The 22,717-nt window shown below is 43.6% G+C and overlaps 1 protein-coding gene across 2 annotated transcripts in view; it reads left to right on the top strand.

The window, feature by feature from the left end:
- MAP2K4 (mitogen-activated protein kinase kinase 4) overlaps window positions 1–21,352 on the top strand; it is a 136,593-nt gene extending 115,241 nt beyond the window's left edge. For both annotated transcript variants that reach the window (XM_044921394.1, XM_021694559.1), the window contains 4 exons: window positions 5,183–5,260; window positions 8,177–8,325; window positions 17,573–17,618; window positions 18,790–21,352. In XM_044921394.1, the coding sequence (XP_044777329.1) occupies window positions 5,183–5,260; window positions 8,177–8,325; window positions 17,573–17,618; window positions 18,790–18,903 (387 nt within the window). In that variant the 3' untranslated portion in view covers window positions 18,904–21,352. The remainder of the gene's footprint in view (window positions 1–5,182; window positions 5,261–8,176; window positions 8,326–17,572; window positions 17,619–18,789) is intronic.
- Window positions 21,353–22,717: the final 1,365 nt, after the last annotated feature.

Raw genomic sequence — 22,717 nt, forward strand, 5'->3', positions numbered from 1 at the left:
AGCAGGGAGCCCGATGCGGGGCTCGATCCCAGGACTCTGGGATCATGACCTGAGCCGAAGGCAGCCGCTTAACGACTGAGCCCCCCAGCCGCCCCTTAACTTTATACTTTTAAAAAGCTTTTTGTTTTTCAAACCTATACTTTGGATTTAGGTTTAGGATGCAAGATCTTTAAATAATTTCGTGAATCTTAAGTATCCTACTCCTCTCAAAGAATAATTTTCAAAATGTTAAAAATATTATACATACAAGTAAAGAAAGAACCCATCAAAAATACATGTAATTCATTCATAAGAACACTGGACAGGCAGGACGGTGAGACTAGCTCAAGAACATTTGTGTAATTCAGTATTTATGGTCCCTGAGGAGAGAACGCTGGGATGGGTTCATTCAAATACAGTACTGCTCCTCATCTCCAGGTCCAGAAAGAAGTAACTTCTGGGGTTACTGAACAGAAATCATTTGCATCCCTCATGGGCAAAAATATACCAGTAATCATGTAACTTAAGTGTCTGGCCCTAACGAATGATAAATATCAAGCGAAATGAAATGACACTTAAATAATCCTCGGGTAGGTTTGTTAGTGCTCCAGTGTGATCAAAAGGAAGTGAAATCCTCGTTTGACTTATTTACAGGAGTTGGGTAAGTTTTCTTAGCACACATGTGCTAGAAATCCGAGCTCTTTGGCATAAACATACAGCAGTTTCAGAAGGACATGACCGCCAGAACCACAAATGGTGGGCACCCATTTTAAATATATTCTTTGGATTTTGACAAATGTAGTTACTCAGGTAATCACCTCATCAATCAAGAGATGAAGATGTCTGTCACCAAAAAAAGATCATTGGTCCTGTTTTTTGTCAGTGTCAGTTGGATTTGCTTTTCCCGGAGTTTCATCTAAATGTCATCTTACGCCATGTACTGGTTTGTGTCCTGCCTTCTTTCTCTCAGCATAATGTTTTGAAGAGCTAGCCATGCTATTGCGTGTGTTAGTTCATTCTTTATATTGCTGAGACATTCTGCATTGTACTGATAGACCACAATTTATTCATCCATTCACCTGTGGATAGCTTGGCATTACCATGTTTTTCAGTACCTGCTGTTTCTTTGTTTATCGAGGTCGTTTGCTATCAGCAGTGTTTTGTAGTTTTCAGTGTAGGAACTCTTGAACTCTTAAATTTATTCCTAAGGAATTCATGTTTCTTGATGCTACTATTGTAAGTGGAATTTAAAAATATATTTTCCAGTATTTTTCTTTTTTTTTTTTCTTTTTAAAGATTTTATTTATTTATTTGACAGAGAGAGACATAGTGAGAGAGGGAACACAAGCAGAGGGAGTGGGAGAGGAAGAAGCAGGCTCCCCGCTGAGCAAGGAGCCCAATGTGGAACTTGATCCCAGGACCCTGGGATCATGACCTGAGCTGAAGGCAGATGCTTACCCGACTGAGCCACCCAGGCGCCCCAGTATTTTTCTTTTTTTAAAAAAAGATTTTATTTATTTATTTGAGAGAGAGCAAGTGGGGAAAGGAGCAGAGGGAGAAGGACAAGCAGGCTCCACGCTGAGCACAGAGCCCGACATGGGGCTTGATCCCAGGACCCCAAGATCATGACCTGAGCTGAAATCAAGAGTCAGATGCTTAACTGACTGAGCCACCCAAGCACCCCTTCCAGTATTTTTCTGTTGTTGTAGAAAAGAGATGATTTGCATATTTTGTCATTGTGCCCTGTGTCCTTGCTAGCTTACCATTAATTTTAGTAGGGATTTTCTGTATAAACGGTTGCAGAAGTTCAGGTTCTGTGAGTAAAATAGTGTTTTGTTTTGTTTTTTGTTTTCCTCCTTACCGTTTTGTACTGGCTCAGGACCTCCAATATAAAGCTGAGTAGAAGATACACCTTGGGGGCGCCTGGGTGCCTCAGTCGGTTAAGCGACTGCCTTCGGCTCAGGTCATGATCTCAGGGTCCTGGGATCGAGTCCCACATCGGGCTCCTTGCTCAGCGGGGAGCCTGCTTCTCCCTCTCCCTCTGCGTGCCGCTCCCCCTGCTCGTGCTGTCTCTCTCGCTCTCAAATAAATAAGTAAAATCTTAAAAAAAAAAAAAGTTGTACCTTGTTCCACATTTAATTAGGAAGGGAGTGTTCTGGATTTCACAGGTAAGTATGATGTTAGCTCTCGGTGATTTTTGGATGTCCTTTGTGAAATGAAGTTTCCTTCCTTTGTCTTGGTGTGCTAAGAACTGAATTTTGAATTTTGTCAGATGCCTGCATTTATTGTGATGATGATATATTTCTTCATTTTTATGTAAATATGGTGCATCACATTGTTTTTCAAGTTTTAAGTCAGTATTGTATTCCTGAGATAAACATCACTTGGTCGTGATTATTACCTCTTCACATGTTGTCAATTAGATTTTCTCATTTTTGTTAATAGTTTTTTTTTTTTACGATTTTATTTATTTATTTGAGAGAGACAGCGAGAGAGGGAACACAAGCAGGGGGAGTGGGAGAGGGAGAAGCAGGCTTCCCGCAGAGCAGGGAGCCTGATGTGGGACTCGATCCCAGGACCCTGGGATCATGACCTGAGCCGAAGGCAGCCGCTTAACGACTGAGCCACCCAGGCGCCCCAATAGTTTTTGTGTCTGTGTTTAAGAGGGTTATGAATTATGTTGTGATGTCTTTTTTTTTTTTTGGATGTAGTGTTCCATGATTCATTGTTTGCATATAACACCCAGTGCTCCATGCAGAACGTGCCCTCCTTAATACCCATCACCAGGCTAACCCATCCTCCCCTCTCGAACCCTCAGTTTGTTTCTCAGAGTCCATCGTCTCTCATGGTTCGTCTACCCCTCCGATTCCCCCCCCCCGATTTGTAATGTCTTTATTAATAAGGTTTCTGTAAGTGATTATATTGGCCTCATACAACATTTTTGAAAGACATTTGTGTGAGACTGGTGTTGTTTCTCCTTTGCATGGTTCAAAGAGTTCACCAGAACCCATCTGGGTTTTGACTTTTCTTCATGGGAAGGTTTTTAATAACAAATTCATTGAAAAAATAGTTTTAAGTCTATTCACATTTCTGTATTATTTTTGATAGGTTTCATTTTCAAATAATGTGTCCATTTCCTCTATTTCTGGAAGAGCAGTAGTAACGTCCCCTCTTTTGTTCTGATTTTAGTCATTTGATTGTCTCTCCTTTTTGCTCAATTAGTGTAGCTGAAAGTTTGTCAGTTTTGTTTATCATTCCAAAGAATCCTTTTGGGTTTTGTTGTCTTTTCTCTGTGGTTTTTGTTTGTTTGTTTTTGTCTGTTTTACTTGTTCTTCTGTTTCCAGTTCCTTAAAGTTGTAAAGTAAGATATTGATGGCGATCTGTCTTGTTTTATAGTATTTGCATTTGGTGCTATGAATTTCCCCCTGAATACTACTTTTGCTGCATTTCCCAACGTTCGATAAGTTCTGTTTCATTTTCACTTAGTGCAAAGTTTTTGTTGTTGTTGTTGTTTTTTACTTGAGGCTTCCTCTGTGATCTGTGTGTTGCTTAGAAGGTGTTGTTTAATCTCCAAATATTTGGGGATTTCCCAGGTAACTCTGTTACTGATTTCTAATTTAGTGACTTTGTGATCTGAGAACATGCTTTGCATGCTTTCTCTTTTTAAAAATAAGGCATGTTTTTATGACCTCACTGATACGAGGAATTCTTAATCTCAGGAAACAAACTGAAGGTTGCTGGAGTCGGGGGTGGGGTGGGAGGGATGGGGTGACTGGGTGATAGACACTGGGGAGGGTATGTGCTCTGGTAAGCGCTGTGAATTGTGCAAGACTGTTGAATCTCAGATCTGTACCTCTGAAACAAATAATGCAATATATGTTAAGAAAAAAAAAAAAAGAAGATAGCAGGAGGGGAAGAATGAAGGGGGGGATATCAGAGGGGGAGACGAACCATGAGAGACGATGGACTCTGAAAAACAAACAGGGTTCTGGGGGGGCGGGGAGGATGGGTTATCCTGGTGGTGGGTACTGAGGAGGGCACATTCTGCATGGAGCACTGGGTGTTATGCACAAACAATGAATCATGGAACACTTCATCTAAAACTAATGATGTAATGTATGGTGATTAACATAACAATAAAAAATTTACAAAAAAATAAGGCATGGTCTGTATCAGTGGATGTTCCATGAGAGCTTGAGAAAAATGTGTATCCTGCTGCTGTTGAACAGAGTATTTTCCTCTCTTGGTTGACTATCTGGGACTTTTTTATGTAATGCATATCTTATCTTAAATACATATTTTTACAACTAAAAACTAAGTAGCTTCCAGTGAATATTGATCCACAGTACTCATGTTCAGAACAAAAATATGTAAAATAGGTCTCCGAACTAGTTGTTGCTGACAGGCAGAAATTATAACACAGTCAACTCTTGTACTTCTGGACATTCCTTCCAATAGCAGTGACTCTCAGCCTTTGCCCAGGACCGTTGTCAACTCTGTGCTACTGCTTCTCTCTTTTCTTCTCCATCCCTGACACACTGTGTAAATAATGGTCCCTTATTTCAAGGAAATATAAAGAATGATCTCTTCATGGAAATTACTAAAGACGATTTTTGCTGTTTGCATGATCGGATAATATATTTTGGCAGTGCCTTAATTTGGTGAAAAATGACTAATAGATATCTTTAAAGGTATGCATAGTGATGCATTTAGCTTTATGATGAAGAATGGGTGGAGTAATTATAATGAATTTAGCTCATGTTTGCTCTTGTATCTCAGATATATTGTGGTGTGGCCTTATTCAGTGAAACAGAGAAGACTTAGTCTTTTTTTTTTTTTCTTTTCTGTTTACCACTACTTGCTTATTAATCTGACCCTGTAATTCTTTATTTTTTTCACTTTTCCAGTTTTCTTCCTTTTTTCTTTGTTCTCAGCTTCCGGTTTGTAAATGCTGGTGAGTCCTTAGGGGGATAAATTAGAAGAGTTGCTTTGTGTTCCCTTTATGGAGGTGGTATTGGGTTGGGTTTTGTTGGTGGTGGTGGTTTTCAGTATAATGAATGCTTCCTGTTACTCCCAGTCTGACCCTAGACGTGGATTCTTCTAGGCGTAAGCTGGCATTTCGGCTCCCTACCCAGCTGTTGCTTCCATCCTGCTCCTTGAGAGTGTGCATAATTAATGACCATGACTTCTCTTTCTGTTCCAGCCTGAAAGAATAGACCCGAGTGCGTCACGACAAGGATACGACGTCCGCTCTGATGTCTGGAGTTTGGGGATCACATTGGTATGTTCGTCACGGTGGTGTAGCAGGAAATTTAGAATTGAAAGAAAATTTTATCAGCCTTCCATCCCTCATAAGAACTGCTCTTCTTTTTTTTTTTTTTCCCCTTCTAGTCTTTGACTTTTTTTACCTTTTTTTTTCTCTATGGTTATAATCACAGGGATTATGTCTTCTAGTTGTTGAATAAAAGTCTGTGTTTTACTGTAAAAATCAAGCCAGAATTAATGGTTTCCCTCAAAGTTTTATGCAGTGCCTTGGGTCCTTCAATGTCGCTCTGGATCTCTTGGCCAGAGCTACTAGGAGTCAGCACCTGCATCAAGAACAGGGACAGGGGAGGGCGGCTCACGGGCAGTCAGGGCGGTGGTGACTGGCTCCTCCCACCTCAGGCAAGAGCAATATGTCCGGGGATACTCTGTATAGTGTGGGTATTAGGCAGACATGTTTACATGTAGGAAAATAGTTTCTACTTGGAATCTTCTGTTCACTAAATGGAACGAACAAGTGAGCTGAAAGTAATTCAGTTCTGGACGAACACCAACTACCTAGGTGATAATTCTAATAAAAGTTCTACCTTAAACCAACACTGAGAAAGAAGAGTGAGAAAGCTACTTAATTTGCAACTAAGTACAATGAAATAAACTCTTCTTTCTCACCTGTGACTGTACTGAAGTTTTCCTTCTGTCTTAAAAGTATCTTTATTTGCTTTTCATTTCCTATTACTAAACTTTGTTTTGAAATTTTAGATTTATTTTCTTGTGCTTGCTCTCTTACCATAGCTCGGTGGCATTTTTCTGACTTTGGACAGCTGCTTCTACATGGTGGGAATTTCCCATCACTAGATGTGGCCGTGTTCTGTTTGGGAGGCAGCCCAAACTTTTCCTTTCATTTCCTCCCATTTTTAATAAGGTCCCATGGCTCAGAGGTAACACAGGTTCCGAGCAGAGAATTTTTTTTGTAGCTTAATAAATAATCTCCATCTGTTCATTGGCATTATGTGGTCTTGAGAGCTTCCTGTAGATGAGAATCACATACCCTTGTTAGTGATCCTGGTGAGTCACATTGCCGGGCCTAGTGAATTCTCTGTACCGAGAGTTGAAGGCTAGTAGCTCACCTCTGCAGAAGCCTCCATCCGGTTTCTCTTGTGACCTGATATGGGCAATACCTCCTGGAGTCTTTTCTCATTGTGAAGCCAACTGACCAAAGGAGAGACGTAATCCCTTCTTCTTTAGTTAGGAGAGAACATGGAACTTGGGCATCTTTTAGGTGGTGACTGGTCCCAAGGCCTACAGCACGGCCTATAGCATCCTTCTGAGGTACCTAACTGTGTGCATATAAAGGATATTCACGGTTCAGAAACACCTGTCTGTGCCCAAACCAGTTTTGTTTAAAGAGAGTATTTACTTCATCATAAAAAGAGAATTTTGTTCTGTGAAAAGTTTAACAGGAACATTTTCAGCAAGTTCTTTTAGTATATCTGGCTAAACTTTGTTTAAAAGCAAGGCATTCAGTACTTAATAATAGTTTCATAATCTATTTTCCATATGGATGATCTTACAAAAATTAAGAAATGTGTGAAATTAATTTCTAAGTTCCTAAGTCCTTCACTTTCTATGGTGCATTTTACTGTTCCCTTCTCTTATTAACATCTGTTCTCAAGAATGAATCTGATAAAGTTATTCCTAGTGTTGTGAATAACCAATAAGGTACTTCATCCCGAGCATTTGTATTTATATCAGAAAGAAACCTCAGCCAGAGGACTGAATTTCTGCGTGTGTGTGGCATGCCTGCCCGCCCCCCCGCACAGGCGTGTGTGCGTGTGCGTTGCGAGTGTGTGTGTGTGTGTGTGTAACTGGGGATGGTGGCAAGCTGAAGGTGCCGTCTTAGGGTGAAGAAGGACTTCCGGCCCCAGCCTCCCACTGGAGGATGTCCTTACTGTTGCTTGGTCGCTTTCCTTTCACTGTATAAACCAGTAATTTAATACTCAACAAAATCGACTCCACCCGATAGCCCTGAGCTGAAGAATCTCTGCGACGGTGTCCTCAGGCAGCGCAGTCTCTCAGATGCCTTCTCCGATGAGCTTGGGGGTCTCACCCTCCCCTAACAAGTCACCTGTCAGTACACCCAGCATGGGGCTCATTTAGGCCATGCTGCAGATTTAGACCTATCTTTTGGAAAAAGCACAGTTTTTTTGTTTTCATTATCCTCAGAACAGAGCGAGAGAAAGATGAGAATACAGTCCACAAATACGTTTGACCTTTGGCGCATTGGGACGTACGTCCGTAAGATTCTTCAGAGCTGGTTTGGCGTGGTTTAGAGATACTGTCCCAAGCGTCATTGTTGGGGTTCAGGGTTCGGGGTTTGACCCAGACTTGATTTCTTCAGTTATAGTAATAATCTGCTTGTGGGTGAAATTGTTGTAACCGCAGGGTGGCTGGAGTACAGAATTCCCAGGTTGCTTCCTTTGAGCTCTGGTGGACTTTTGTTGGTTGAAAGTTCGCTTACCTTCAAAATGACTTTGAGCACTGTTCTGGACATGGCCTTCCATTCAGATAACTACAGGTTGTGCACACTTCGCACCAGGAAAGTTCTAGAACCAGCCTTCCAGGATCCTTCATACAAAGGATTCAGAGTTGAGGGCTACCCCGGTGCGTTCACGCGGTGGCGACGCTGTCTGGGTTTAAATCTGGTGTTTCCTTTTAGTCCCACCTGGAACTCAGTTGATCTTATATTATCTTGGTTTCTAAATACCCCTTCCACTTAGCCTTAATAACTGCGAAAATTTCACCTCACCCTCATCTGGGTTCGATTCAAGGCTTTACAAGAATTTTGCTTGGAATTCAGATTTCAGTGTGGGTGTTCCAGTGAGGAGCAGTAAATAATGCCCAGTATATTTTGTTTTTCCCTCTGTGTTCTCTTTAGTACGAGTTAGCCACAGGCCGGTTTCCTTATCCGAAGTGGAATAGTGTATTCGATCAACTCACACAAGTCGTGAAAGGGGACCCTCCACAGCTGAGTAACTCTGAAGAAAGGGAGTTCTCCCCAAGCTTCATCAATTTTGTCAACTTGTGGTGAGTACTTGATTTCTGAATTCTCGAAAACCATGTGGTGAGGACAGCGAGGCTTACTTAGCAGTGTTGGTGCTTTACACTGGGGAAGGGCAGCTTCTTCCCATCGCTCTGCTTCCTAGCTGGGACTCTGGGTCACACCGGCCACAAGGAAGGTTCCAGCTGGCTTGGAGAGCATCACTCTCTCACTCCACGACTGGATACTGATGAGAAACAGATGGTGGTGGGGAGGCTGCTGCCTCCAGATTCCTAGTGCTTACCAGCAGTACAACCCAGGCGAGACTGGTCGTCGTAGTCTGATGTGCTCCTGACAGTGAAGTTGTACTGGAATCACCTGGAAGCTTTTCCTAAGTCAGGACCCTCCCAGGTCAGACTGCAGGTGCAGGGCGGATCTCCGCTCCGAGGTAGCTGTGACACGTGGGGTGCGTCTGGTAGAGCCGGGCCCCGAGCTCAGCTGGTGGACCGTGTATTGGCTGTCTGAAACCTTATTCCAAGGGAGGTGTGAACCCGACCCCTGGTGGTGTTTGTTCACCTTTAGCAGGTGTGTGCACATACACACCCGTGTGTGTAGAACGTAAAAATAAGTACGTGCAGATACGGCAGGAATACGGTCGTGCTTTGTACTGTTTCAGTCTGTGTTTTAAATGAAACCTGTTTTGTTACCATTTGAATATCTTTGATAATTTATCCAACATGATTTAAAAATAAGATGTGTTTTTGAGCAAAAAGCCTTCTTGAAAATGCTTTTCCTGGCAGGACTGCTGTTTCTCACTCCTCTCTCTAGTCCCTTTAAGACTTACATTTCATGGTCTAGCATTGCCCTCTTTTCAAATAATTAGGACATATTTGAATAATTAGAAAATACAGTTAGAAAATATTTCATCTTCTTTAATTAAATTCTACTTTTGCATTGCTTTTCCAAGGGGGAGAGGAATACCTCAAGGTTTTCTAGGATGACTTAGATTGGCTGTTTTTCCTTTTTAAAAACAATCCACTTCTACCAGTTTGCACATAAATATGCAGTTTATAGAATTGCATGCCATCATTTTATATATTCCATTTTAATGAAACAATTCGTTTAAGTAATCTGTGTGAGTCGTGGAGCAGAATTTCTAAAATGATCACCTGTGAACCTTCCACCAGAGTTGCTTTCGTCTTAATCCCTTGTTCTCTTTACTGGTTTTGTTGGATACATGTGTTGTGTAGTTTTTCTCTCTGTGTCCCTTGGTGCCAGTGTGCCCCTGCAGATCATGGTTATAGACATCAGTGTCTCACTGTTTTCCCTGAGTGGGTCCATGCTTCCAGCTCATTCCAGATCACCGGGGCTGTAGTTGGAAGTACATCTGTTTTCAGGACCTGCTCCTATCAGCTCTCCACACTTGTCTATCCTCCCTTCCACTGTCCTTGGGCATTTTCTGTCCTCTCTGACCTGGATCATTCAGGTTTCTACTGGCTTTTCTCATAATCCAGTATCACTTTGTTCCAAACCACTCTTCTTCTTTTTGTCAGAGTTGTATTTTTTATGATACACGTCTGATCATGTTACTTTTTGTTTAAAACTGTCTAGAGCATGCATTTTTAACAGAGTGATATCATTACCCCAAAGGGGGCAAAAATTTGTTCTGGAGAGGCAGAAACTCTTGGATACATGGAATATAAACAGATATGCAGTGTTTAAATTTCCCAGGAAATTTAATGATAAAAAGACTGGGGAGCCCTGGTCCAGAGGCTGTCCGTGGCCCTTAAAAAAAAAAAAAGTCTAAATTAACCTGGCTTTGAAAACCTGTTATGATCTGGACCTGGTTTTTTGCGCTAGCCACAATTCTCAGTCCTCCCCTTGAGCTGTTTTTCGGCCAAACTGAGTTTCTGCAGTTGTGTAAGTTAAACACGTATGGAAGATACGGGAACATATTCTCATGGTCTTTGGTTAGATTAAGATTTCTTCAACAGCGCACAAAAGCAACTAAGCATAAAAGAAGGGATTTCATGGGCGCCTGGGTGGCTCAGTTGGTTAAGCGACTGCCTTCGGCTCAGGTCATGATCCTGGAGTCCCTGGATCGAGTCCTGCATCGGGCTCCCTGCTCAGTGGGAAGCCTGCTTTTCCCTCTGACCCTCCTCCCTCTCATGTGCTCTCTCTCATTCTCTCTCTCTCAAATAAATAAATAAAATCTTAAAAAAAAAAAAAAAGAAGGGATTTCATTAAAATTAAGAATGTCTCTTGATTAGAAGACACCACTGAATGAAATGCCAGCCATGCAGTGTCCTTGCCGTACAGATATTTGAAATAGGATTTTCATTCAGAATATGTAGAGTGCTCATGAGTACGAAACACTTATAAATATGAAAGTGACAACCAAAAGTGGCCAAATACTTGAAAAGGTGCTTCAAAAGATGACATTCAGGTGCTCAGTAAACATATAAAAGGGTGTTCATTTGGCATTATTAGACATCAGGGGAATGCACATCAAAACTACAATGAGACACGATTACGATCAGCAGAAATGACTACAGTTTAAAAGGCTGACGGTACCAGGGCGTCTGAAGCAACTGGAAGTCCCATACGGTGCTTGCAGGCCTGTGAGTTGGCACAGCCTCTTTGAGAAGCTGTGGCAGGATCTCCTAGAGCTGGTGGAATACAGCTGGTGCATATGTTATGCTCCAGCAGTTCAAGTCCCAAGTATGTGCCCCGCGAAAGCCCAGACAGAGGCACGCTGGAAGACATGCGTAAGGATGCGCGGAACCACATATTCATGATCACCTCCAGCTGGAAAGAAGCCCCTCTGTCAACAGTGGAGTAGACAGTCAGCTCTAGCATTGTTCACACGGCGCTATACAGCATCGAACATGGGCTCTTGCTACGCTCGGCAACAGGGGTAAATCTCAGACGGCATTGCGTGGAAGAAGGAAGACAGAAAACAGTATGCATGGTTTCATCTACATGAAATTTAAAAAGCAGACAAGGTAATAGAGTCAGAATATTATTCCTCTTATTTTTGTTCTATACTTAGAATGTGTGTTCTTGGCTGAACATATGCTTCAATTCAAAGTTTGCTTAAGGAATAAAAAGGAGATGAGGGCTTAGGGACCAAAGTGACGATACCAGCACACAGTTTACATTCCTCCCTGCTTTAACTTCCTATTTAAAGCATTAATGGAATTTTTAAAAGTCTTTACTTGTTCTGAAAAAGGGCAGAAGTACTATCCTTGAGGAGTTCTTGTGAAATTGGGAAGATGAGGCTGAATTCAGGGATGGCCGACTGGTCTCGAGTTTTCCGTGTGCAGAGGGAAAACGCCATGGGCAGGAAATAAGAGCTGCGCTGGAATTCCTCAGCTTGGCACAGAGCACCTGCGATGGGAGGCAGCTTGGGGCCCAGGCCATTAGGAAGCAGATCTCGATCCTAAAAAAGCCTTGAGGGAGTGTTTTCTACAGTGGATCCCAGACACGGCTGGGGCTCTGGCAGTATTCACTCCTGCCTCACACTTGGCTCAGGCTTTGCTGCAGTGACCCCTAGTGAGGACCCTTGTGTTGGTTAGAGGCCGGGAAGCATGGCGGAAGCTGTGCTCACAGACCCAGGAAACATCCTTTGGCAAGGTGATGATGCCCTAGGGATGGCTGGCTGTCCACTCTTTCTCCCAGTCACCGAGGTCTGTGACAGGGGTCAGCTCCTGATGTTCGGTCAGCACTGATGCCTGTGGGGCATGAAGAAATAAAAGGAAGATGAGAATTGCATCAGTCTGAAAAATTCGAACAAACATCCCGTTGTGAAATTTGCCCCTGAAAAGGTCAGGGAAAAAACTGGTGAGAATGGACTACTTTGAATTCAGGAAAAGTTTTCAGGTAGCAGACATGGTTCCTGAATCGAAGGGGGAGGCAGCTACATAGCATAGTGGGTGTTGCAGGGTTGACCAAATCTCTGACATAGGCAACACCCTTGAGTTTATCTTGCAGACCAAAGGAATAAAAAGATGAACAGGAGACAGATCATGAGAGACCTGGAGAAAAAAAGTTCCACTTACCTGATAGAGAATTAAAATGAAAATTATCTTTACTTGAAGAAAAACTGGAGTCCTTAAAGTACCAGACCAAATTAACTAAAAGAAAAAAACCCCACCGTATCTAGGGATGTTGTAAGATTTTGCTGTTGTTTTATGCATTTCAAAGATAAAGAAAACTTGACAAGCTTCCATTTAAAACAGGCACACATATGGGGCGCCTGGGGGGCTCAGTTGTTAAGCGTCTGCCTTCAGCTCAGGTCATGATCCCGGGGTCCTGGGGTCGAGCCCCGCATCGGGCTCCCTGCTCTGCGGGAAGCCTGCTTCTCCCTCTCCCGCTCCCCCTGCTTGTGTTCCTGCTCTCGCTATCTCTCTGTGTCAAAAAATAAATTAATTAAAAAAATTAAAATAAAATAAAAATAAAACAGGCACACATAAATGTACACACCAGGGAAGAGCCATACCCAAAAAGTGGAGAAACAGCTGTGGAATGATGAGTGTGGACTGCAGATTATTAGAGTGGATTCAGTCTTGGACGTAATTGCACTGAAACTCCTAAAATGCTGGATAAACATTTTATGCTCTCTTTTTTATATGTATCAGAGTTGGTACAAGACTAAGGAGTCCACAGAGTTCTAAAACTAAGTGCAATCAGAAACTATGGGAGATAAGATATCTGACAAGGGGTGAATATCCAAAATATATAAAGAACTCACACAATTCAACACCAGAAACCCGCAAATAATTCCGTTAAAAAATGGGCAGAGGAACGGAGCACTGGGTGTTATGCACAAACAATGAATCATGGAACACTACATCAAAAACTAATGATGTAATGTATGGGGATTAACATAACAATAAAAAATTAAAAAGAATTTAATCAAGTTAAAAAAAAAAAATGGGCCGAGGACCCGCATAGACATTTTTCCAAAGAAGACATCCAGATGGCCAAGAGGCACATGAAAAGGTGCTCAACATCACTCATCATCAGGGAAATGCAAATCAAAACGGCAATGAGATATCACCGCCTACCTGTCGGAATGGCTAGAATTAAAAAGGCAAGTAACAAGTGTTGGCAAGGAGGTGGAGAAAAAGGACTCCTCTGTGCACTGTTGGTGGGAATGTAATTTGATACAGCCACTGGAAAACAGTACAGAAGTTCCTCAAAAAATTAAAAATAGAAATACCATATAATTCAGTAGTTCTACTACTGGGTATTTAGCCAAAGAAAATGAAAACACTAAATCAAAAATATATATGTACCCCTGTGTTTATCACAACATTATTTACAGTAGCCAAGATACGGAAGCAATCTGTGTCCATCCGTAGCTGAGTGGATAAGGATGTGGCGCACACATATATATGTGTGCAATGGAATATTACTTGGCCACAAAAAGAAGAAAATCTTGCCATTTGTTACAACGTGCGTGGACCTAGAGGATATTATGCTAAATGCAATAAGACAGGGAAAGACAAATGTCATGATTTCATTTATACGTGGAATCTAAAAAGCAAAACAAGTGAATAAACAAAAAGCAGAAACAGACCCATAAATACCGAGAATTGATGGTTGCCAGAGGGGAGGAAGGGGGAGAGGTGAAATGTGTGGAGCTGAGTGGGAGGCCCAGGCTTCCAGCTGGAGAAGGAGTAAGTCATGGACATGAAAGGTACAGCGTAGGGAACATAGTGATGTTGTCGTAGCGTTCTAAGGTGACAGGTGGGAGCACAGCGTAATGAATAGACTTGTTGAATCGCTATGTTGTATACCTGAAGCCAGTGTACCATTGTGTGTCAATGATGCTTCAATAAAAAAAAAAGTGACTTAAAAAAATAAATTAGGGTAGGTAAGGATTGTAAGAGGCAACTGATTGGAAAGACTCAAGTCAGTTGGCAGAAGCAGACCACATCCTTCAAGCTGGGACCCAAGAATTCCCAAAGATAAGGCCAAATGCAATATGAGTTCAGAAGAAATTCCAACACTCATACAAGAAATGAGAATTAGTAGAAACGACTGATAGCAGGAGTACATCTGAGGACTTCAGATATGAGAATAATGAGAAACAGAAAAAAGTTTAAAGAAAAAGAAGAAGCTTGGACATACAAGCAAGAAACAGAAACTTAACAAAGCACCAAATTGAACATCCTGAAATAAAAAGCATACACTAAAAACTCAGCAGCTGGATTAAGCAGCAGATAGATTAGGTGTAATTGAAGGGAGATCAATAAACTGAACAGTGGGTCTGAAGCTGCCACAGAACTTTTGGAGGTAATGGAAATGTTTCACAGCCTGTCTGCCCAGTGTGGTGACCAGAGCACCTGAGATGTGGCTAAGGAAATACATTTTAACATTTCATTTCATTGGAATGAATCCGACAAGTCACTACCTTATTGGATGCAGGGGGCTTAACTAGTTGGGGTTAACGTGGTAACTGATGGCCACAGGAATTCTGAAACAGAGGATAGTCAGTGTTAATAATAATTTGGTTAAACATTTCTACTCACATAGCGTCATGAGTTTCTACGTTGGCACAGCTTTTTGCTCCAGTAAATGACGTGGAAAAATCGAAAACCAAAAAGTCGGGGCAGCTTTATGAAGTAAATATCAGTGTGGATGGCAGCTGGATGGAAGGATGTATAAAATGCTCTGGAGGTCTGCAACTTTGGCCTTGCTCTCTCCAGGTCTAGAAGCAGGCAGGATCAATGGTCGACAAGTGCCCTTTTCTGGACAGGGATCCACAGGATCAGGCTCTGCTTAGAGGTCAGGATCTGGGGAGTGAACGAAATACTCGCGTCAGTCACTGCCTGGGCCATAGTATGCTGCAGGGCTACGGAGTGGCAGGCTCATAGATAATCAGAGGACTGGGTCTGTAATAATCCTAATGTCAGCAGGGGATAGGAACTTCATAGACCCGTTACGGGATCTTGTTCAGTACTGGTGGACCCGAGCTAAGGAAACTGCTCTCTGTCTCTCTAGCTGCTGCTTTAGTTCATAGTACTTAGTAGGCACTCGGAGAATTGTTGAACAGATGTATGGATAAGCATGCGCACCCTGCAAACCAGAATTCCAAAATACATGGAGTCTAATGCTAAGAAAAGCAACTAATAAACAGAACACGAGTTTACGTTACATCAAGCTGAGTTTGTGGAATAGTCTAAAATATAGTTCAAAATAAAATAAGTGTATTTAGGGTGTCCAAGGAAATGAAGGTGGAAGTTCTGTTAAAACTGAGGAAGAAGTAAAACAGCAATGAAACAAATAGTTGGATATGAAAACTAATTAGACGTTTTAGAAAGGAAAAAACATAGCTGTCGTTACAGAGGATAGCAGGTTTGTTGTACTCTAGGCTGGGAACAATGGAGGATGGAACTGGGGAAGTTGGCAGAATAGGCCTGCGGGATTTCCCACATGACGCAGGTTACACTGTAGCAAAGGGTAGTTGAGCACCAAGGGGAGTAGAGTGGGAACTTCTTGGACAAATGTAGTGGGAATGACAAGATAATTCTGGAAGTGGAGAAGCAATATTGGAGACACTAGTGAAAAGCATTTGAGAAGTGATCTAGGATATGTTCTCAGATTGAAAGTAAAGTCTCTCTACCATGTAGGATAAACCAAGGTAAATTTATACCTAAATGCATTGAAGTAAAAGTGCAGGACAATAATAAGGTATAAGTTAGCAGGAGGATAGAATGTCTGTGAGGGAGTAATTAATTAGACTCCACCAACTTGTTATCAGCAACAGTATTTGCCAGAAAACGAGTCATAGCTCCAGGGCATAGAGGAAATAGAATTGTTAACCTTGTCCTACAGTTTTATACTTGGGCATTCAGTTATCATTCAAAACGAGGAAATACAGATTTTTTTGGTGGGCGGAATCGAAAGACGAAGGGTTTACCATTCATAGATTGTTAGAAAAGATAGACTTGGCCAAGGAGGGAGGCGAACTCAGCAGAAGGGGTTGCAGGTTGGCTGCCTGGAAGGCAGAGAACAGCGTGCAGGAGGCCGATGGGTGGTAGCGATCTTGCAGTCAGCCCTAGGGAGGCGAAGTTGGGTGAAGCGCATTCTCAGCGGGGGCCTCAGCAGACCCCAGAGCAAGCCATGCCGCTGGGGTGGCCCTCTGAGGTGGGCCTGATGTGGGTGAGGATCTGGATTTCTCCACCCCTCTGTGGGGCGGTCACTAGCTCAAGCTGCCCCAGAGGGGCTAAGGTGGCTGCTTCAGCCAAGATCGCCCCTAAGAGGCTGGTAGCTGTCTGCTGGGGACGCTGTGCATTCCGGAATTCTGTGTAGCTACACACTGTACGGCACAGAGGTGCAGAGCGTGGAACACAGCACTGGCTGAAGAAATCCGTGAACTGTGTTGCCAGGAGTAATGAGAGAGAGAGGGAGAGAGAAAGAACGGTTGGGGTGAGGGGCAGAAGGAGAGGGAGCATCTCAAGCAGACTCCCCACTGAGTGCAGAGCCTGACACGGGGCTCGATCTCACGACCCTGAGATCACGACCTGAACCAAAATCAAAGAGTTGGACGCTTAACAGACTGAGCCACCCAGGTGCCCCTAATTAACTTTTGATCGTAAAAAAAAAATGAATCTAATTGAGGTTGGAGGAGAGTGGTGATTAAGATATGGTCCAGGACAAATTCAGGAAATAGAAACAACATGAAGATACTCTCCGGTAACATTAATTAGACAAGGTAGGATTCAAGGGGAAAATATCAGGGCAGAGGGTTCAATAAATCAGTATAGTCCTTAGTGAGGTTGCACTGTTATCAACTTTTGGACCAGAGAACACAGGATTGAGAGACAGAATGCAAAACTTTTAAAAATCTAGGGATAAATTGATAAAATTTATATATAGTTGACTTCCCAGACTCTGGTTTCTCTTAGGTAGTGCGTATAAATACTCGTGTGTATATTTAGAAAACACATGCGCACACATACACAATTTTATACTTACACATTCATATGTTTAACTGTGTAGTATTCTGCCATGCAGCTGTGCCATAAGTATCTGATTTTCAGTAGTTACCTTGTTTCTGATTTTTCACTAATGCTTCTACACTGAATATCCTAAGGAAAAAATCCTTAGATTATAGATCGTCTAATTTTTTGTGTTTTTTATGTTCGCTGGGTTGTCCTCGTTGTTACTCTTGTCTCTGAAGGAAAAAACTGCTTGATTCTTTGTAATATCTCATTTGTGAAAAGAAAAATATTTGGGTAACTGTGTCTCCATTTTATTAATGGTATTTTTATGTTATTTTAGCCTTACGAAGGATGAATCCAAAAGGCCAAAGTATAAAGAACTTCTGGTGAGTATGAGACTTTGGGAATTATGTTTTATTTTATGTTCTCTTTTTTTTTTTTTTACTTTTGGGAATTTTAGGTATTTCCTCACTGCACATTCTCTTAGCATGCCAGTTCACTAAGCAAGTATTGGTCCTCTCTGTCCTAGACAAACAGCTTGACCTAATTGAGTACTTTTAAAAAAATGTTCGAAACAGATATATGGAAAGAGAGAATTGGAAGTATAACTTCCCTACCAATTTACTAGCTGGATTCTCACAGAAAATTTTGGCCTTGACATGTCATAAAAATTACCCCAAAGAGTTATAACACTCACTTTAAGGAGCCAGCTCCGACCGCACGGTCTGTGTATGCGTAACATACCCGTAAGACTTTCTTGTGCTTCTGCCTTCATGCAATGCGCTCACGCAAATTTACATCACACAGCAAATTCCCGTGTCTTTGACAGTTTACCCATCCCCGGGACTTGGGCGTCATAAGCAGTCCTGGATGTGGCATCGGTCTCGGCGGTGAAGAAAATACTGATCTGATTATGTGGGGATCTTTTAAGGAAAGACCCCATTGTCTAGTGGCCAGGTTACGATGTGCTCCAACCTGTGGTCAGAGCCAGCAATGACCAAAGATACGCGGTCAGCATACTTGGAGAAGCCATGAAAGAAAAGTACTGACGGAGATGGCATGTGAAGGGAGAGGGGGAGCTTTGCAGGGGACAGGGCAGAAGCTCATAGGATGAGATCCCGTTGAGCTGCCTGGAGCGGGGTCTAAGGCACTGGCAGAGTCTTTTCTCTAAGATCCTTCTGCTTCACGTGGGGAAATGGGACGTGAAGTTGACGTCTGTGTCCCAAGAGGAATGGCAACCGGTATTCATGCAGCTCTCTTGGCTCTCAGATGGCGGCAGAGGCCCCAGCTCTGCTCTCTGCCTCAACAGATGCTCCCCGGTGTAGAGAATAGTTTCCCGACTTCACTGCCCGGACGGCTCTTCCACATCAGGCATGCCCGCACCCAGCACCACGTCTCCATGAAGTATGGGCCATGCTTGCCCTCTGAGCCAGTGCCACAATACTGTGCAGCCACGTGTGGTTGGAGCCTTCCGTTCTGTGCCCCGTCACGATCTGTGGCCTCTGACACGAACTTTGATGTTTTTCTTTTCTTTCTCTCTGTTCCGTTTTCTTGCAGAAACATCCCTTTATTTTGATGTATGAAGAACGTACCGTAGAGGTCGCCTGCTATGTTTGTAAAATCCTGGATCAGATGCCAGCGACTCCCAGCTCTCCCATGTATGTCGACTGATCTCGCTGCTACGTCAGACTCGAGAAAAAAGGGCTGAGAGGAAGCAAGACGTAAAGAATTTTCATCCCGTATCACAGTGTTTTTATTGCTCGCCCAGACACCATGTGCAATAAGATTGGTGTTCGTTTCCATCATGTCTGTATGCTCCCGTCACCTAGAACATGCATCCCGTGGCACCCGATTGATCACACAGTGTTAGTGCTGGTCAGAGAGACCTCATCCTGCTCTTTTGTGATGAATTTAGTCATGAAATGTGGAAGTCAGTACGATCAATTTGTTGACTGTGATTAGATCACATCTTAAATTCATTTCTAGACTCGAAACCTGAAGACGCAGCTACTGGGGTGGTGTTTTGTCAGACTTCCAGATGCCGGAAGAACGCAGTGATGGATGTACTATGTCTGAACAGAGAGACTCGGGCTTGAGTGAGAGGAGCTGATGCTGCCGACGAGACACACGGCCCTCTGGAGCTGGGGGACAAAGGAGGAATTTACTTTCTTCACCAAGTGCAATAGATTTACTGATTTGATATTCTGTTGCTTTACCGTCACCGTCGATGTTCGGGGGTCGATGTGCTCAGCCAAATTTCCTGTTTGAAATATCACGTTAAATTAGAATGAATTTATCTTTACCAAAAACCATGTTGTGTTCAAAGAGGTGGACAGTGAAATATTGAGACAGGACAGAATGTGTTCTTTTCTCCTTTACCGGTCCTTCTGCTCTTCATAGGGAAGACTCAGGAGTCTGCCACTTGTCAAAGAAGGTGCTGATCCTAAGAATCTTCATTCTCAAAATTCGGTGTGCTGCCAACTTGATGTTCCATCTGCCACAAACCACCCGGACTGAAACAAGAAAAACATACTGAGGGCAAAGTGTACAGATGTTTCCAATTCTGGCATCTGATCTGGAACAACTCGTAGCAGATTCCCCCTCGGTCCCGGTCCCAAGCCTGATACTTTAGCCATCATAGCTCACTCACAGGGAGAAGCAGCTAGAAGCGATGTGCCTTGACTGATTACATAGAGGTTGCTTGTAGGCAGCACAAGACCAAACCCCAGTCTTTTGCTCTCACTGGCCCAGATCTTTGGTTTCTGAATCCCCCTCCCTGCCCGCCTGGTCTGTTGCCGCTCTGTGACTTTTGCTTAATCCAATATTTTGCCTTTTTCCTGCTCCTGTATCAAAACGCTTTTTAATTACCAGGGACGTTTAGCCCCAAATCCCTCCTATGCTCCAACGTTTAAAGGCTCAGAAACGTGGGGCCCTGCCGATGTGGTAGGTGATGAAGAAGTGTCTTCTAGAGACACATTTGACCAGATGAGGGTCTCTTAGAGAAGCTCGTCACCTGTGAGAGTCTCTGGCAGATCACTGTTACTTTTTGGAATTGGAATTCTATTAAAAACAAAAAAACCCCCCACAAAACCCCAAGCACACCAAACCCCCAAACTGCCCCAGAATGGTTGTGAGGCCACTGAAATCCGCCCCTGTTGCTATGCTTCTTCCCTTCCTCATGAGCCAGGTTCCCCTTGGGCGCCGCTGTGGCCGCGCTGGCCCTGAGCGTGCAGCTCCGTGTGGCGGTGCACGCGCAGAGAGCAGCCGTGGGCCGAGGCCGGTGGTGCCGGCTGAAGCAGGTGACAGCCGCTGGTGCTGGGGGGCCCCTCCCAGGGCGGCTGTCCCAAGCGCTGTAAAACCGTCGAGGGAAAGCGGTGCTGATTCACGTTACATCCCTGTAAATTTCAGAACTCAGAAATGAATTATCGCTTCGGTCCACTCGCCTTGTTTCCCCAATTTCCCCCCAACCCAGGCTTCCTAAACCTTAGACTTCCCAGTGTTCTGAAAGGAAGCGTTGCTGCACGTCTTCCTTCGACCACACCAAGCCATCATCCTCCGTTGCTCCCGGGGACTCAGGAGGAGATCTCTTGCTCTGCTGTCCACTTCCCGTCTGGCTCCGCGTAGGGTCACTTTGCCATCGGACGCGTGGGGATAAAAGCAATTCTGACTGTCCAGGAGCTTCATCTGACCGTTCTCTTGTGTGGATGACCACATCGAAAGGCAATTTTAGTGTATTAATCATAGATTATTATAAACTATAAACTTAAGGGCAAGGAATTTATTACAATGTATCTTTATTAAAACAAAAGGGTGTATAGTGTTCACAAACTGTGAAAATAGTGTAAGAACTGTACATTGTGAGCTCTGGTTATTTTTCTCTTGTACCATAGAAAAATGTATAAAAATTATCGAAAAGCTAATGTGCAGGGATATTGCCTTATTTGTCTGTACAAATGAAGCTCAGTAACATACCTGCTTCTTGGAGCTTGGGAATATTTTATCCTGTATTCTTGTTTGAATCCCTCCTCTATTTAAGATATATACATGGAATCGAAGTGTTTATGTAATAGTTCTATCCTTTTGCCTGCAGGTCAGTTGTAATAAATCTAGGATGTGATGATGACTTTGTAATTTGATTTCCTGAAGTCAGACCCTGAGAGGGGAAAATCAAGTAAATTCCATTAAATTATCTGTGCATTTCACGTTGGGAGAAATTCTGTTCTTATGGAAGTGTTTGTGGCTCCGTTCGTTCTCTCCTCCCATCTTGCGGTTGCTGTAGCTCTTCGCTTACTCATCTTGAACCCCCAGGTGTATCTGTGAAGCCCCTGCTTTGCCCTCTGTCCGAGCAGGTGGGATGCGGTCTCTTCTTCAGGTTTGTTCCTTTGTTGGTTGCCCTCACCTGCCCTAGCTTTTCTCGATGCTAAAGGAAAAGGGTACCGTTCTTCCACCTGTGACATGCTGGCGATCCCCAGCCCGGAGGAACCCGGGCTGCCTCGCCTGATGCCTGCTCGCCAGCCCTGCCTTCTGCCCCAGGTGCTGTGGCTGCTGGGTGGGCACGAGACACCAGCTCCGATTGCCGTCCTCACCACCCAGGAGAGGGGGACGAGGAGGGGGATTCTGGGTCAAAGCCCTGTGGAGGTCAGACCTGGGAGGTTGGTGGGTAGGAGGACAGACGGAGTTGAGCAAAAAGCCACAGAGGCCCGGAAGCAATGGGAGACAAGAGCTTCGAAGCTCCAGCACTGAATTTATCTGTTACGCTACCACCTCCCGGTTGTTGACCAGATCCTGGCTCACTGATCACATGCAGTTTCGGCACCTTCCCCTTTTCCTTGCCTGTTTCTAACCCGATCAGAGATGCAGGAGGTCATCGCTCCAGAACCAGCCGTGGTAAGTATCCAACGTCCTCCGAGGGATGGCTGTGGATACCCTGACCTCCCCAGCTCCACCTTAGCTGCTAGGGGAAGGGATGGCCTCGGGCGCTTCCAGGCCCCAGCTGTGCAAGACAGTATCGTGAGAAATAGGTAGACTCCGTGCTTCATGCTTCGTGGGACTCTACCTATACTCTTCATCTCAGTTGATCCTGACTAGCCTCCCAAAGTCAGGTTGCAGTGTCCCGTTTTTCTGGAGAAAAAACAGGGTTGGGAGAAGTAAACTTCTGTCTCTGGTAACAGTATGGAGGGGAGCTGAGATTCAAATCCAAGTCTATAACATGTGCCGTAGGAAATACTGCATCAGACAGTGGAGTACAGGAGAGTTGAGAAGTAGAAGAGTGTCCAACTACACCTGGACATCCTCTGTTCATAAACCTTACCAGGCCACCTTTGTTGTCTTGGGGATGAGTCAACATCAAAGGTTCTGGGGGCCATAGTGGGGCTTGGTGGCCAATATAAAGGCAGCTGTGAGGAAGGAGGGTACCTTGGAACTAACCAGAGAAGCTCTAAATCCAATCGAATTCTCAGGCACAGCACACCTAAGAATTCAGGAT

The sequence above is a fragment of the Neomonachus schauinslandi genome, chromosome 15, assembly GCF_002201575.2.
Source record: "Neomonachus schauinslandi chromosome 15, ASM220157v2, whole genome shotgun sequence".
In the NCBI taxonomy this organism is placed as follows: Eukaryota; Metazoa; Chordata; class Mammalia; order Carnivora; family Phocidae; genus Neomonachus; species Neomonachus schauinslandi.